The sequence below is a fragment of the Crocodylus siamensis genome, chromosome 2 (assembly GCF_052110815.1).
Source record: "Crocodylus siamensis isolate JL-2025a chromosome 2, ASM5211081v1, whole genome shotgun sequence".
In the NCBI taxonomy this organism is placed as follows: domain Eukaryota; kingdom Metazoa; phylum Chordata; order Crocodylia; family Crocodylidae; genus Crocodylus; species Crocodylus siamensis.
In genome coordinates, this window is record NC_143396.1 from 100,810,972 (window position 1) to 100,828,289 (window position 17,318).

Genomic DNA, 17,318 nt, shown 5'->3' on the forward strand with positions numbered 1-17,318 from the left:
GCAGGTGTGGTAGCATGCCAAAGTAGGTCTTTTGGGTATGTTTAGCTGACAACAGAGGGTCAGAGAGATAAAATAATGGTAGTAAATTATCTTGCTTTAATTCTGTTGTTCTTCTTCATGGTCTCTTCAAAACTGCTGCAAACTATGGGGAAAGGTGGGCCCCTATTGGAGTTTTCAGCAACACTTAAAGCACCTGGAACAGCCCACTCTAGAAGGGAGCAGGGGATAGTTGTCTACATGACAATTTTATGACAGGGAATTTGAGCATCTAGATAAGTGAAGACTATGGATTATTTTCTTTACTTGAGCATCATACACCATTTTTTGTAAATTCCACCAAGAAAGAACCCACAAAACACAAGTGAAAACAAGGAAATATTATTTGTGGCAAAGCCAGTTTATTAGGCTTCTGGGATTGTGTCACATAGTATTGTTTTAAACAGATACAAAATTACCCGACTTGAATTTTGACAGGGTGAAAATACATATACAAAATACTCAGTATCTTTGACATAAGACTGAGTGTAGGACATTACTACTAAAAGCCAGGAAGCATACTGGTTCCTGAATTAATGTTCAGTGATCATCGTCATTGTGGCAGAACTAATAAAACATGCTTGGTGCTGAAGGCAAGATTACATAGCTAAACTTTATTTCACGTGATTTGATGACACGGGGCCCTTATATACAAGTTGTAAATTTTACTTAAACAAAATTTAGCAGATTCCCAGGTGGCTGTAATAGAGTTTAACATTTATATTATATCTACTAAATTTATTTCCTTATGTCAACCCCTACCCTGGCTGACTTTAATTCTGCCTTCTGTTTTTATTCTAAAAAATAAAAAGTTAAGATTAGAAAGCTTGTTGAAATACTTGAATACTATACAAACACTTAAGATTAATCCTTTTTTAAAAGTATAAGGACATGAGTGAAAAAAACCGTCCAAGAGGACTGTAAACCATACTTATTTGTATTATTATACAAATAAATTTAAGATCAATCCCTTTTTTAAAAAAATCTTTAAGGACACTACTGTTAAAAAGCTGATTGTTCTTAGAAGGCTTGTAAACCAAATTCTAGTTGTTTAATGTTTAAAGCAGACAAATTTCCCTTTTTCAAATGTTGCATAAACAAAATTAACATTATAGTTGTTATAGCAGCTTTACAAAAGTTACTGTATATCTTATATTTAAAGCAAATTAAAAAAATTTAAAATTCTTCATTCTAATTCTGATTAGTCAAAATTGATTGATCTGTCTAAATCTAGAATGTAACATGAGAGAAAGAATTACATTATTATCCTTCATAGTTTGGTTAATACAATTATCTTGCTTCTGCACTTAAATTATCTTAACATAACCTGCCATAGTGGCAGTTTATAAAGCGATCATTGTAATAGTTTCAGTCAGCATTATGCATGACATATAAAGCAGCGCTCTCCATTTTTTACTTAATTTTCTTTGAACATTTAATGTTCCATCAAAACAGTTTGATCAGTCCACATGAATGAAGTCATATGCTGAATTCTATGGCTTGCATTCCCTTTTGATGTTACCATGTGATTACGTGCAACTCAGCATGCTTTTCAATAAGAAATACAATCTCCAAACAAAAAACTGGAATGAAGAGATTGCAATACATTTACAGTATCTGGCAAACCCAAGTGAAGAAGGTTCTAAAACACATTTTTGCATAGTTCACCTTACCTATGCTAAGAAATCAATCAAGGTGACCACTTACACAGCCTGCAGCCTGCAAACAGTTGAGACAGACCTGTTTGGGGATGGACAGAATGATGTACTAAATCTTCCCCATATTTAACGTACACTATAGAAATTTAAACGCATTTTAAAGAAGCCTGAGATTCTCTAAACTTTAAAGAGACTGTATTCTTCTTCTTCACACGTGTAGACAGGAACTAACCTTCAGCTATTCTAGAAGTTCATAGGCAAATTCAGTTGCACAGCCTTCAATCCCATTCAGAACAGCAGCCTTCAATCCCATTTTGATGGAGACCTGTATATGCCATTACATTATAGTGGCTATGACATTTTCAACAAATAAGGCACAGGCTCATATCTGGCAAATGGCCACCAAGACTAGTATTTTCCCACCAAGTGTTTGAGTCCCAAAAATGCATCCTCTCTTCATACAATTTATTTTTTCAGACCATTTAAAAAACAATCCCCTCCTCCCCTGCCAGAAAGTCAATATTTACCTCTGCCAACTTTGCTCATGTTTTAATCTACTGGACTGTGTTTACTTACCCTGGGACAGAATTCAAATACAAAATATAGCCTCAATAAGATCCTATTCCCCAATAGGATCTTAAATAGTTTTAGTTCTTAGAAGTTGGGGTGGGATATTAGGCCCCTGAGTTTTCCATAAAACCCCACCCCAGTCTTTTATACAAACTATCTTCTATAAGATGAAAAGCAGAGGACATATGCAAACCTCAAAAAACAAAAATTAATGAAGGTTTAGCTTTAAATAACTGTGCAGGGAAGACCAGGACAGTTTGTGAATTCTCTCCCCCTTGCTCAATATAAAAATACATGGTTTAATGTGAAATGACAGACCATTAAGGTCAGTGCCATGTGGGCATTCTATACTGACACTTTCCCTCTTTTCTCAGCAGGCAGTTGTGTATGTAGATGTTTAGAAATGCAGCCAGAACAACTTCCACTATTACCCCAGATGCTCAACACTTATTCTCTGTCTCTTGGCCTAAGGGAGCAGGTCTTCCCATGTTATCCTACTGAGATACAAGCCAAGGTAGTATCAGTAAATTGGGAGATATATATATATTACCTTACCACAACTGATGAAAATGATCTCAAGCAGCAAGTGACTTTGAGTGGGCTCACTCGATCTAAACTTCACTTGAAAGTCTTTTCTCCTGTATGTGTACAATCAAAATTCAGTAATTCAGACAGTACAGTAATTACAAAGTGCAAAGAGATGAGTAGGGCACACAGATACAAGAAAAAACACATTAAAGTGCCAAAGAGATCTAATTGCTACTAGTACCTGGAACTTTACCAAGGTAATTTTAAAGCATCTGCAAATACAACGAGGTGGTGACTGCATAAATACTGTGATCTAACACCAGCAGGTCATGGCAGGTTTTGGTTCAGGTTTTAAGTGCATCTCACCACTACCTGGGGGTTGACTAAGCATCAATGGCTTGTGGCTCTTGAGCTTGTGAGCCAGTGTCATAAATATGGCCTCCACATGGTCATTGTCATTGGGACTTTTAGCAGAGGTTTCAAACAGGGGCATACTGTGAGTATCAGCAAACTTCTGGGCCAAGTCCGTAGGCACCTGAATAGCATTTCTCAGGTCACATTTATTTCCGACAAGAATCCGTGGTATATCGTTGGCAAGCAAGTGCTGTTTGCATTCCTCTATCCATGATGGCAGACTGTGAAAACTGGCAAGGTTTGTCATATCATACACAAACACAACAGCGTGTACATTCCTGTAGTAGTGCTGCACCATGCTCTTTCTGAATCGCTCCTGTCCTGCTGTATCCCACAGCTGGATCTGAAGTGGGAAAAGGAACAAAAACAGAACAAAAGTAGAACTGGTTTTGATTCATGCTGGAAAATGATGCAAACCATTCCTAACTATGAAAATCATATAGATCTCCTCTGAATTAATCATATTCTGAGGTTTGGTTCAAAAGCTACAGAATTTTGCCTGAATTTTAGAAGGTTACAAAATGTTATGTGAATATTTTCCTTGCACAGCCATCTGCTCCTTATTAAAAATACCAAGAAATTACCGTGTGGCATTCAGCTTGATCACCAATACAGATTTCTGAAAGAGTTTATTGATGCTGATATTTTATAAAAGCTGACACAAAAGGATACTGAAGTCTGTGGCAAAAAGGCTTTACTTGAACAAGTAGCAAATGAATGTATATCAGCACATATTTGTTATTTTGCTGAAGAGGATTTTTGAATTAATATCATCTTACTGAGAGTGGCAGTTTTACCACAGAATTAGATATCTGTTGGGTCCAGGAACATTAACTTTGATTCCCTCTCACTCCATATGAAATGTTTACTTAAAGCAGAATCTCATTTCCAAGAACCTGAACTTACCCTAATGCTCATTTTCAAAGAGCACCCAGGAGAACTAGGGACTTCAAAGTGAAGGTTCATAAATCTGAGTTATCCAACTAACCTAGATTAGCTATATAGTTTAACAAGTTACCTACCTATCTTCAGCCCTAGTTAGTTGAGAAACTGAACTTGTAAAGTCCCTACCATGCGTGGGTTGAAAGATGACTTCCTAATTGTCCACAGTGGACCAATTTTGGGTAAAACATCAAAAAATAAAGTCTTCTCCCTTTGGCATTTGCAGGGAAAAATCTGAAGAAAAAGATATTTCTTTTAATGAAGTGATTTTTTCCCCCAAACTCAGAATACATGGAATTTTACATGCATTATGAACTGGATTTACCTTATCGATTTGCCTATACACTTCTGTTCCAGCAAGATATGTGACAACAGTTTATGAATTACTTCAATCCCTATATATTTTCCTCTGCCCCACAGTATTCTCATGTTGGCCACAGGTTTTAGACATTTAGATCAACTATTTCTGTAAATCTGGCTTGTACAATGAATTGTATAAGGAACTAAGATTTACACAATTACCAAGAAAATCTGAACTATATAGTTGTCCTATGCATCAGGATTATGCCTCTTTAAAAGGAGAAAAACTTGGGAAACAGCAGGTTCCCCTTTCAGGCTGGCAGAGTTCCAGCACCCAAGGAGCTTCTTGGGGCTGCAGGGAAAAGGAGAAGAGCAATCAAAGTAGGGGTGCCATGTGTATGTGTGCACAAACACGTATGCAGCAGCCAGGCAGCATGGAGAACAACTCCCACAGCTCCCTACAGGTACGTCTATAGGGGCAGGGGTGGGGCTGTGGCACAGGCCATGCAGGGGAAGAGAAGTAGACACTATGGGGGCATTGGGTGGGGAAAGGAGCACAGGCAATGGGGCACAGGGAGCATATTCCCTCCGAGATTTCTGTGCCCAGAGCAGGACATGGGGTTGCAGCAGGGCCAGACCCAGCTCCAGAGGAGGCACCTCTGTGGCCCAGCGTGCGGGAGGGAGCGTCATACCACCATGGCTGCCAAAGTGAGATGTGGTGGCATGGATTTGTGCCCCTCCCCCTGCTGCTGCCAGGCAGTGCTTTACCTTGGTGGCCATGGCATCAACTTCTGATATTAACAGGGACTGATTATTTTACCTATAGGAGCAGTTACTTAAAAACATGCTCTACAGTGACCTAACCGTTGTGTGTGACATTAGTATAAATAGAAAGAATCAGAGAAACATTGTTTTGCTATTTTGTAATATGTTAATGAAAGCTTAAATGGAAAAAAAATAAAAAAAATCAGATGCTTTATTTTTAAACCTTGTTTGTTTTGTTCATGCATTTCGTAGTATTTCTACAGGTTTATTTTCCATTGTCAGATGCCTTTCACACAGCAACAAGAAAAAGAAGCATATTTTACAGGACAGAAAAACACAACTGTAAAGCCATAAAAAAAACATTGGTATTAAGATGAATACAAATTAAGAGCAGGCACAGAACTCCATATTATTACCATTTTTTAAATTGGCTGCGTTTATTTGCATCCCTTGTTTGCATATTTCCTTTATAGAGACGTTTATAAGATGATTTTCCGAATAAAAGGGCTGTCCAGGATTTTATTGCTTTAAGTGGCTAAAGATTTCTGACTTTTGCTCTCACAAAGCTATGTGTAGCACTTAGACTAACTCGTACATTATTAGCAACAACAGACTGATCTATAGTTTTCTTTATTTAAAATCCAACAGAACTCCATCTTTTTTTAGTTGGAAACTACTGAGAAGGAGGATCTTGATACAATAGTTAATCTTAGTATGACTATGAGACATCCCTGTGAGGCAGCCTTGAGAAAGGCAAATACTGTCAGGCAAAATCTCTCCAGCAAAGAAAAGGAAATATTCATGTCATTATACATGCCAGTGGTGAGACGCACTTTGGGATACTAAGTACAATCATAATCACTCATGTTCCAGGAAAATGAACTTGGAGTAGAACAAAGAAAGGCTAGGAGGATGATCAGGGGAAACAGAAAGCCTGTTGTACACAAGAAGAGACTAAAATGGATTGCCCTTCCAGCAAAGTGAAGACCAAGAAAACACGATTGCTGTCTATAAATAAATCCATGAGTAAACACCAGGGAAGAAGAAAATCTATGCTGGGATAAGAACATAAAATGGTCACAAAAAAATATACGTGGAAATCAGAAGAAGCTTCCTACCTATCTGAGAACTGAGGCTGTAGAACAGTCTTCCAACTGGAGCCAGAGGGACAAAATATCTAACTACTTTTTATAAAGGGACAGAATATAGTGCCTGTGATATCAAGGGGGCTGGACTTAAAGACCCAAGACATGCCTTTTGGTCCCATGATCCCAAAACATGCTTGGGGAAGAACCTCCCTCCAAAAAGGTTTATGGAGAATATTCTTCTACTCAGAATAAGAAGAGATTAAATAGGTACCGAAAGGGCTAAAATTAGGTCCTCCTGGGTAGAGCATAACCTTACAAAACGCTACTAAAATCCTAGGTTTAAAAAGAATGATGTATTTATTTGACTAACTGCAGAACTAGAAGACATACTTCCCCTTAAAAAAGGAAGAACTGTAAAAGCCAAACCTCAAAAAGTGGTAAACACAGTTTCATAGTTGGTAGGGTCAGAAGGGACCTGAGCAGATCATCAAATCCGACCCCCTGCCATGGCAGGAAAGAGTACTGGAGTCAAACGACCCCAGCAAGGTGATGGTCAAGCCTTGTCTTAAAAACCCCCAGGGTAGGAGCCAGCACCACTTCGCTTGGAAGTTGGTTCCAGATCCTAGCCGCCCTGACCGGAAAGTAGCGCCTCCTGATGTCTAATCTGAATTTACTCTCTGCCAGCTTGTGACCATTATTTCTAGTCACTGCTGGTAGTGCTCGGGGGAACAGGGACTCCCCCAATGCCTGCTGATCCCCTCTGACTAGTTTGTAATAGGCCACTAGATCCCCCCTCAGCCCTCAGGCTGAACAGGTTCAGGTCCCATAGCCTTTCCTCGTAGGGCCTGCCCTGCTGCCCCCTGATCATGCGAGTGGCCCTCCTCTGGACCCTCTCCATGTTGTCCACATCCCTCTTGAATTGCAGTGCCCAGAACAGGACACAGTACTCCAGCTGTGGCCTGACCAGTGCTGCATAGAAGGGGAGAATCACCTCCTTGGACTTGCTTGAGATGCATCTGTGGATGCATGACAAGGTGTGGTTGGCCTTTCTGACTGCATCCCCCCACTGCCTGCCTATATTCATCTTGGCAATGACAACTCCAAGATCCTTTTCTGCCTCTGGACTGACAAGAAGGGAGTTCCCCAGCCTGCAGGTATGGTGCTGGTTCTTCCTCCCCAGGTGCATCACCTTGCACTTGTCAGTGTTGAATCCCATCCTATTCTTGTCCGCCCACCTCTGTAACCTGTCTAAGTCCAATAGTAGCCTGTTCCTTCCTTCTAACGTGCCCACATCCCACCCCCACATCTTAGTGTCATCAGCAAATTTGAAGAGTGCTTTTTACCCCCTTGTCCAAGTCACTGATGAAGACGTTGAACAGTGCAGGCCAGCGGACCGAGCCCTGCGGAACCCGCTGCCCACATCCTTCCAGGCTGAAAATGACCTATCCACTATCACTCTCTGGGTACGGCCCTCCAGCCAGTTGATGACCTATTTGACTGTGTGGGTGTTGACACCACAGTCCCCGTTTTTTAATGAGAACAGGGTGAGAGATAGTGTCAAAGGCCTTCCTAAAGTCCAGAAAGACTATGTCCACTGCTACCCCTGCATCTAAGGATTTGGTGACCTGGTCATAGAAGGCCACCAGGTTGGTCTGATAGGACCTGCCTCTAATGAACCCATGTTCCCTGGGTCCTCCTTCCTCCCTTTTTTGAAGATGGGAACCACACTGGCCCTCTTCCAGTCCTCTGGCACCACACCAGAGCACCATGAGTGCTTGTAAAGCCATGCCAGGGGTCCCGCAATGACCTCAGCTAATTCCCTCAGCACTCTGGGGTGGAGATTGTCCAGACCAGCTGATTTAAATACATCCAGTCCCTCCAGAAGTTCCCTGACTAGATCCTCCTTGACCTTGGCCTAGGTGCGCCTCCCCTGGGGCCTGAGGGGGGCCCAGCGGAGGGGCTGATCTGGTCCCTGCTCAAGAAATGACGTGATGATGGCTTCCAGTAAAGTTAGACCCACATAATTAAAACCTGTAGGTAAGAAATTGTCTCCTTTAGTTTCTACTGCTTAGATCCACTAAAGGGACAAGTTAAAAATTGAGAAAATACTCACAATAATGACAGCCTTAATGTCCTAATCACATCTAAACACTGTTTTTTTCAAAAAGAAGCAATACAAAATACAACGACAGGACATAACTTACTCCTGTGTCCTGCCTATGTGGGAAAATCCTGTTGAGAAGAATTGTGCCTATGTTACTGGCAATGACACAGCATTTCTACAGCTGCAGGGGAAGTGTTCTATGCTGAAGCAAGAGAATGACCATCCAGCTGGTTGGGGGAGGGAAGAAGAGAGGAAAAGAAAAGGAGATTAATTTATGCACTCCTCCAAAGCAATGGGAGAAAATTCCAAAGTTCAGCAGCTCCTCCAGAATACAACAAGAACAGCAGAATAAAGCTCACATAAGTCTCTCTCTATTCTTTCTGCAAGCATTGCCAGAGAAGCACTATGAGCACTTGCTATAAGCACATGACGCACCCTTAGCAGTCAGAGCAGTGATAGATTAATGGCAAAACTTCTTTTTTAAACAACAGACAGAAAAAAAAATTACCTAGAGCTTCATGAAAATAGAGAAAATGGAACAAACCTGCTGGAAAGGAAGCAGCTCAAGGAACCAGTATGCCTTGCAAGGAATATCTTTTACCACAATGGTCCAATAGCCTAGTGGTGGAATTATTTTAGAACTGAGGACCAAATCCCTCATTTATTCTAGAGGCCCCCAGAGCAGTGAACACATTTGAATGGTGCTGCAAGGGTGCTCACTCACTCTCTAGTGATGACCTCATGACACCTAACGGATAGCAACAAACCAAGGAACAACGGTGTTCAGTGTCTCAGCCAAAGGGAGGGGCAATGCACAGCCACAGGGGATATGTCCCCATGAGTGGGAACATCCATTTTCCTGGGCACAAATACCAGCAGCACATATTTGTGCTGCTGCTAGGTGTCCCTAGGCATGCATGCTCCCGCACATGTGCTCTGGCATGCGGCAAATTGACCTCAGTGGAGTAGAGGAGGCTGAAGCCAGCACCTGGGATGGCCCCAGCAGCCTTACCTGGGGTCTTGGGAGTCTCCTAGAGCTGCAGCAGTGGCAATCTGGGCACACAGAGCATGGTCAGTAGCCAGAGCGTGGCTCTGATCAGCCAGGCTCCAGTTTCAAGTGCCACACACTCCAGCCATGTGCACTGCTCCATTTTTTTTGATGTATTTAATGAAGTTGGGGTTTGTTTTTTTTTTGACACCAGGAAAAAAAATGCTGCACTTCTAATGTAGCTCAGTGAACATATGTGTGTGGTCTGTGGTGCTGCAACAGGTTTGCAGTACTGCAAATTGTACGTGCATACTTGTGGGGACAAACCCAGGAAAGGAAACATTTAGGAGGAGAGAATTCTTGAGATCTTAAAAAAAACAAAAACAAAACAGAAGAAAGGAAGAAACAAAAGCAGAACAGTCAGTGTTGGCACGTGTGATTGGAAAATTAATGAAAGACAGAAAAAGATGGAAGGCTGAGAAAATGGCACATAGAATTGGAAAGAAGAGAAGCTCTGACTTCACAAAGGATTTTTTTCCCTTGATCAGACTGGCATACATTGGCTTTTGCCTTCACCCATGCCTTTTCCTAGTTTATTCTATTAACCAATTAATACATCATCATTACAGTAGCAGGGGAGTGATCTCCTCACTCTTGCTTTTATCTACAGGTTGTTATTGCTGTTTTAGCCACCGTGCCTGGTAGTTGTGTAGAGGGTTTGTTACCTGTCCGCTCCATGTTTTTGGGGAACCCTGACACAGGACACAGACTGTCTGACTCACAAAGAATCGCCCCCCCCCTCACCTAAACAGAAACTGATTAAGATGCAGTGAGAGACACACCTAAAACCCTCCAGATAAGGGTGACAAAAGTGAAACAACTGCCCTAGGTCTCATTTGCATCTGAGATGGGAACAGATGACCATTCATTTACATGAGAGATGGAGAACAGAAAACCTGAAGCAGAGACTGCAGTGAATTCTGGGATCAGCGAAGCAGGGGAGCACTGCATGATGGGGAAGCCGTGCTCCAAATGCTAATCAACCCTCACACCCAGCTCAGCACTTATCAGACCAGTTCTAACCTGGATTTACAAAGGACTTTTCCTCCCCACCCCATACACACACCTCTAAGCAAGAGTAAGTTTATTGGGCATCTCGGGCCATACATTCCCCGGTCCCAATGTGGGAGGCCTATGTAAACTTAATTGGCTACAACTCGGTTGCCGGGTTAGGGAATGCTGAGGCAATAGACTGAGTCAGAGGGGGTATGGGCAACATTTGAACAATGGTACAGGGTTCATCACAGCGTCCAGCCCGTTGGAGCCCTGTCCACAAGTGTTGTCATACTTTTCCCGAGACGACTGGTGGAAGTCCTCTCCACAACAGGTTATGAACACTCCAAGAATTGCCTTAAGTCTGTTAAAAGACTATAATAAGATCTGGAAAAGTCATGCTAAGCTGAGGCTTGTCAGCAAGTAAAAATCCAAAAACCCTGATGCTGCAATCTATTGTTTCTGAAGACACCAGGAGATATCCCATCAAGTATATCTGCTATCCATAGGAATGTCAAGCTGGCTCCCAAGCAGGTGTTTCCTGAGTATCAGTCAAGTTCCTGAGATGTTCCACCCAGATAACACCTTGTCAATAGAAAAGACAATTTGATTTACAATATTGAGAATGCTTGAAAGAAACTGAACTGGAGGTATAAAAATCTGTAAAAGAAGCAGCAGTGTGTGTGCTGACACCACTCGCTTTCTTCTGGAGAGGCTGCAGGAGGAAGATCATCTCCCTTCAAGGATCATGCTGAGAACTTTGACCTGTCAGCTTTGCAACCCGAGTGCCTTGGACTGGTGAGATCCCAGCTCGCTCTCTCTTTTCTCTTCTCTCTCTCTAAGCATAGATTTCTAAACTTGAACTGTATTAGTTAAGCTTGAGCTAAGTTTCCCCAAATACTTAGTGAAACCAGGGTATACTGTGACTGTTTGTGTTTGTTTTTCCTTTGCATGTCTATCACTACTAGTGTCAATATATATTTCATCTACTTAGCAATAAATAACCTTTATAGTCAAACTGGTGGTAACTGGGTATATTTTGCCTTCTTTACTTCTCTTTCCCCACTTGCTCTGCAGCAACGCCCCTCTTACCTAAGCTAAAGATCCCTGTGAAGCCCAGAAATACTGTGGGGTCTGCTCATCAAGAGACTAAAAGATTGGGACGTGCCGAGTTCAAAACACATAAGGGGATCAGCTTGTACAGGCTGATTGACCCAGTTTGGCTCAGACGTGCCCTAATGAACTCAATGCTGGCCCAGGAGGGTGTCATCTGGAAACCCAGCCAGATTCAGAGGTATTCTGTTTAACTGTGCTTGTGTCTGATTGTAGTTTATTGTTGCTCTGATGAACTGATTCTTGGCATATGAGGGTGTCAGCCTGTCCATGCTGATCAACCCAGCCAGGTCAGAAGTGTCACATTAATCTGTGTGTGTTTGTGTGTATGACTGATTTGGGGACTGGAGGAACCCAGCCCCACTGAACTGAGTCCTGCAAGATAGCTCCATTGGGGGTGAGGGCTTGCAGAAGGGAGAGATACAGCTCCATAATAGAAACACAAGTAACACAAGCAGCACATTAATAGAATTACCAAGACCCTAGCCCTAATAAATGAGCACACCCCAAAGTAGCAGGCAAATCTGGTAACAGGTTTGAAGTGACAATTTTCAGAATTTCTTGCAAGTCCCCTCTGCAAGCACAGGGGACTAAGCCTTGATGGCCTAGCAAGCCCACACTCCTTTATTGTTTCACCAGCAGCCACGCAAACAAACACACATAAAAAAAGAAATATCGTAAGTGAAATTTGATGGGATCAAAAACTGAATAGTATTGTACTGTATTAAACAGGCGTTGGGCCCGGTTCCAAGTGTATAATTATTTCCCATGCTTCCATTATCTTTTAAAGTTCAGTGCCTAAGGCCAAACTATAATATGGACTTTAATATATGGTACAGGTTTCCCTTGATTTATGCGGGTTTGATTTATGTGCATTTGCTCTTATGCAATGACCCTTTTGTACCCAAAATTTGTTATATGTGAGGTAAACTGGCATAGATGCGACCAGCATAGGTGCGTTTCAACCTTCCCCAAAAGGTAAGTCTGAGTTTGTGAGAGAAGGAAGAGGGCCATGAGTGGAAGGAGGGGGGAGGGGAGGGGAAAGGGCCGTGGGGCCAGGCCCTACTCATCTACCCCTGAAGAGCCTGGTGCATCCACCAGTCCCAGCCTGCTCTGGTCTGGCTGCAGGCAGCTGCCCACCCCTGCTGCAGCTGCTCTGGGAGCAGCTGATCCAAGCAGATTGCAGCCGCTGGGCTGCGCCATGCCCCAAACCCTCTTGGGGCTCTGCTTCCCCTGGGGAACCATGCCCTGAACCCCCCCAGCAGAGTGCAGTCCAGCAGCTGCAAGCAGGTGATATCCACTGCTACTAGGACTGCAGCAGGGGCAGGCAGCCACACAACAGCAGGATGGGGCCAGTGGCCACTGCAGACTCAGGCCGGAGACAGCACCAGGCTCTTCCTGGTGCTCAGGGTGGGCCATAGCATTGGGAGAGGGGCTGCTGCCACCCCAAAATTTGCCATAGGCCCCCACAACCTGCCCTCCCAGCCTGCAGTGGCCCTGGCAGCGGTGGATACTACCTGCTTGCAGCTCCTAGGCTGTACCATGCTGGGGGGGTTCAGTGCACCAGGGGAAGCAGAGCCCCAGGGGTTTGGGGCATGGCACAGCCCAGCAGCTGCAAGCCGCTTGCATCGGCCACTCCTAGAGCAGCTGCAGCAGGGGCGGGCAGCCACCTGCAGCTGGATGAGAGCAGGCTGGGGCCAGTGGCCGCTGCAGACTTGAGCTGGCGGCGACAGCAGCAGGCTCTTTAGGGGCAGGAGAGTGGGGCCCAGCCCTGAAGTGAGGTAAATGGGGAGAAGTGGGGTGAGTGGGGCTGCCGTCCACCCCAAGCACCACGAAGAGCCTGGTGCTGCCCCTGCTGCAGCCCTAGGAATGGCAGATGCCACCTGCTTGCAGCCACTGGGCTGCATTGCGCCCATGTCCCTGCCCCTTCCCTAGCCCCAACTCCCTTCCTCTCTCACTGCCCTGGGAATGCATCCCTATCTGCTTCACTGTAAAGAGGGTTTGCTTTACGTGCCATTCCCTGGGAACACTTCTACAGCATAAATCGAGGGAAACCCATGTATGTTAATATAATATTGGCTGGGTTATTAAGAAACAAATAAAAGCCACACTAAAACATTTTGCCACTAGATTTTGCAAGCAATTGATGTCTTGCACCTACGTTTCAAGCTGTATAAGTTTGCTTTTAGCAGCCTTTAAGCTCCCTAAGAAAAGGTTCACACTTGGATCAATTTTTACCAACCTAAGCTCAAGGTAAGAACAAGAGCTAACAAAAACTATGATCAGAATCAAGAGGGAAGAGCAGATGTGATGTTGCCATTCTCAGCACTAGATCTCCTGCCCTGGCATGTGGCAGTCTGAACACAGCCTTAAAGCTGTTGCTGAAATACACTGTAGTCTTTCATTGCTAAAAGCTGACCTAGTTGCTCAAGATGGCTGGCATCTTAAGTATATGTAGCAGCTTGCTCCATGTGGCCTGTCATTTCTCACTGCTGCTGTTGTAAATTGTAACACTGAGCCTTCATGTTGAGCTAGAGCAGCAATTCTCAACCAGATAGAAAAGGGTGCTGCAAAGTGTGGCGATAAGCAAGGCGCATACAAGGTGCAAAGACATAACGCAGTCTGCGCAAGTTCAGGCTAGTTTCCAACTAGCCAATCCCTGGCCCCCACTGCTGGCCTGTCTGCAAGGAGGTAAGCACCGTAATACATAAGTTAGTTTTTGAAATGGGGTGCTGCTCAGTTAAAAAAAAAAAGTCAGAGGAAGGCCTCAAGCCCAACAAGGGGGAGAATCATTGTGCCAGGGAGAACAAGCGGTCTCATACTTGGCATCTCATTTTCTCCAGCTCCCTCCTGGGCATGTTCCTTGTGGCCGCTGTGCCTCAGGAATGATTTCAGAGCAGCGCCACCCTTGCTCTGTGTGCATCTGTCCAATGCACCTCTTCCAGGCCAGTGATAGGACCTGGGGCTACAAACACTGCATCAGCACAGCATTCTGGCAGCCTGCCCAGAGCCCTGTAGGCACCAGCACAGGGCACAAAGGGACCCTGGGCCATAGCCATCTTGTATGCATATACTTTGTGGGTACAGCTGTGTGCACATCCTGGAGTGAGCTAAAACATAGCTACAACAGAACTTATACCAGTATCTCAAAGGGCATCTGAAAGCAAAACAAAGTGAAGAAAAAAAAAAAAAGGTGATGACATCTTACCAGGGTACATAAGGTATCAACTCAGTGAACCAAAGACCTAACACCTCATTAAGATTTGGGGATGTTGGTTTCAATCTTGTTTAAGCAAGTTTCTGCTCCTACTCTACACGAGCAATGATGCTGCTTCAACATGCTGTAAATTACAGTGTGTTGGGACAGACTTGATTAATCGAGGCTGCTGGAGTGAGGTAATTACCACACTCCAGCAGCCTCATGTCTCGTGTATCAGCGTTCCTCGGCTTAAAAATGGTAGCGGGGGTGCTTTCAATGAGCTTTAAATAAATTGCCTGCACTGCCATTTTTAAGCATGAGGATGATGATTCACAAGATCCTCCAGGGGCTTTAATTAGAATGGATCTCAAAGCTGCTCTAATTAAACTGCCGCCCCCTCCCCCCATGTGTATAAATGCCCTTAGTTTTTTGACCTGGTATGAGGACTGTGGCCCTTTAATATGACATTAAAGATGCGATTCAAATGTCAATCACACCATGAATAAAAACAGTGCTATACCTTCAGTCAATCAACGGCACCATAAGGTGGCAAACCAGGCACAAAGGTGGCCTGTAAAATAGGGGTAATAGTTTTGTGTTTCCTTCGCATGGGGCCATACACAGAGTGTGTAGCACCCCCATCCTGAGCTTGACAGTCAACTGATAGGGTCTTCAGCATGTGGTAGAGATCAGTGGAGAGAGTCCAGCACAGGGCCATGAAAACAGTTAGAGGGCTGGGGAACAGGATTTACAATGAGAGGCTGAGGCAGCTGGACTTAGCTTGGAGAACAGAAGATTGAGAGGAGATTTAACAGCACCCTTCAACTACCAGCAGGGAGGTTATACAAGGAGATGGAGGTTGTCTGCCATCACTGTCCTCAGTGGTAGCAGATGACAGAACAAGGAGCATCCATCCCCGGTTGCAGCAAGGGAAGTTTAGGTTAGATATTAGCAAGAACTGTCTCATGAGGAGGGCAGCGAAGCACTGGAGTAGGTTACCCAGACAGGCTGTGCAATCTCCATCCCTGGAGATTTTTAAGACCAGGCTTGACAAAGCCCTGGCTGGGATGATGTAGCTGGGGCCAGCCCTACTGTGAGTAGGAGGTCAGACTAGGCCTTCTAGGCTCCCTTCTAACCTAAATTGTCTATGAACTATGATCAGCCTCGGGTTCACACCTGCCCTGATCCCAATGCCAAAAACAGGGAGCTCCGCTGAGGGGGAAACCTGGCACCCCGCGAAAACACCAGCAGCGGGGACTGGGCAAGGGGTTTCAGGCGTCTTGGGGCCCTCCTCTCCCACCCGCCGGGGCGCGGGGCCGGTTGGCGCCACCCACCTTGATGCGCTCGCCGTCGATGGTGACGGCGCGCTCGCGGAAGTCCACGCCGATGGTGGCCTCGGTACGTTGCGGGAAGCGCCCGGCGCAGAAGCGGTAGGTCAGGCACGTCTTGCCCACGTTGGAGTCGCCGATGACGATGATTTTGAAGATGCGCGAGCGCGCGGGGGGCAGCCCGCCGGGCCCCGCGCCGCCGCCCAGGCTCAGCTCCAGCGAGGACTCCAGCTCAGCCGCCGCCGCCGCCGCCGCCATCATCGCGGCCAGGGGCCCATCGCCCTCGCACCCAGCCCCTCCCCCCCGCGGCGACAGTCGCGAGCTCGCGCCGCCCTGCCACCTCACCCACTGTCCCCGCCCCTCAGCCTGCGATTGGCGGAGAAAGCGGGAGACCTCTCGCGAGAGCAACCTCCCCCTCTTTCATCACCCCCGCGGGGCGGAAGGCGGAAGTATCGCGAGAGGTTGGAAAAGACGAGGGCGGGGTTGGCAACCGAACCCCACCCCGCAACTCTCTTCAAAGTGGGCGGGGACATAATGGCTCAGGTCCTGCCCTGGCGCGCAGCTTGGGGGCGGGGCTAAGGGGCGGTTGGTGCGTGTGAGCCGAGCGTCAGAGCTTGTGGGGTGGGGCGGGGAAAGAGCTGTAGGAGCAGCGGCGTACCCAGCCGGGCAGTGGTGGCGGCTGTATGTTGATTCTCGTATATCTTTCGTAATTTTAACCCTCGTACGTTGTACCATCAATAATAATAACAAGTATTCAAAACGTAAGATAATTTACGAGGCAGCTAATTGATGCAGCATATACAAAGCCCAAGTCACTCTCAGGAACTCACCCTGGGATTCAGATACTCCCAAATCCATTGGCAGACATCCTACGTGCAGGCCTAAGCCTGGTGGGATTTGGATGCCTCAAGAAACTATAAGGAAGCATCCTTCATCCCAGCCTCTTTAGTCTGGGTCTTCAGATGCTTTCTACACTCAGTCTTAGCCCAGTTTGTTACCAGTATTTTCTTATGAATGCTTGCCTCAAAGAAATGCTTAAACTTTGAGGACCCAGTTCTCACTCACTGGTGAGCAATATAAAGTAAAGAATAAGACTCATTTGCATATGTATTTTCATATTCCCCCCCTGCCCCCATCCCCCCACTACATAGGGTATGAGGGGTCCCCAAGCAGCCCCTTGAACTCTGCCAGCCTGCAGGGGGAAAGCCAGTTTCCCACATTTATCTCCTTTA

The 17,318-nt window shown here is 45.2% G+C and overlaps 1 protein-coding gene across 2 annotated transcripts; it reads right to left on the bottom strand.

Annotated features, from left to right (window-relative positions):
- Window positions 1-376: 376 nt before the first annotated feature.
- On the bottom strand, window positions 377-16,427 carry RAB33B (RAB33B, member RAS oncogene family). 2 transcript variants are annotated; one of them, XR_016440786.1, is made up of 3 exons: window positions 16,093-16,427; window positions 2,820-3,549; window positions 377-2,019 (listed from the first exon to the last, which is right to left on the bottom strand). XR_016440786.1 is itself a non-coding variant. In XM_090036527.1 (2 exons), the coding sequence occupies exons 1-2, from the start codon at window positions 16,345-16,347 to the stop codon at window positions 3,106-3,108; spliced, it is 699 nt and encodes a 232-aa protein (XP_089892653.1). In that variant the 5' UTR covers window positions 16,348-16,427; the 3' UTR covers window positions 377-3,105. The 2 variants fall into 2 exon arrangements, 1 of the variants encoding a protein (XP_089892653.1); XM_090036527.1 differs by having other exon boundaries at window positions 377-3,549.
- Between the last annotated feature and the right edge of the window lie 891 nt (window positions 16,428-17,318).

What these genes read in the sequence shown, in the direction of transcription:
- RAB33B (XM_090036527.1), bottom strand. Translation starts at nt 16,347, where the DNA reads ATGATGGCGGCGGCGGCGGCGGCGGCTGAGCTGGAGTCCTCGCTGGAG. An exon ending in TCGACGGCGAGCGCATCAAG is followed by an intron (nt 3,550 to 16,092) that starts GTGGGTGGCGCC and finishes TTCCCACTTCAG; the next exon opens with ATCCAGCTGTGGGATACAGC.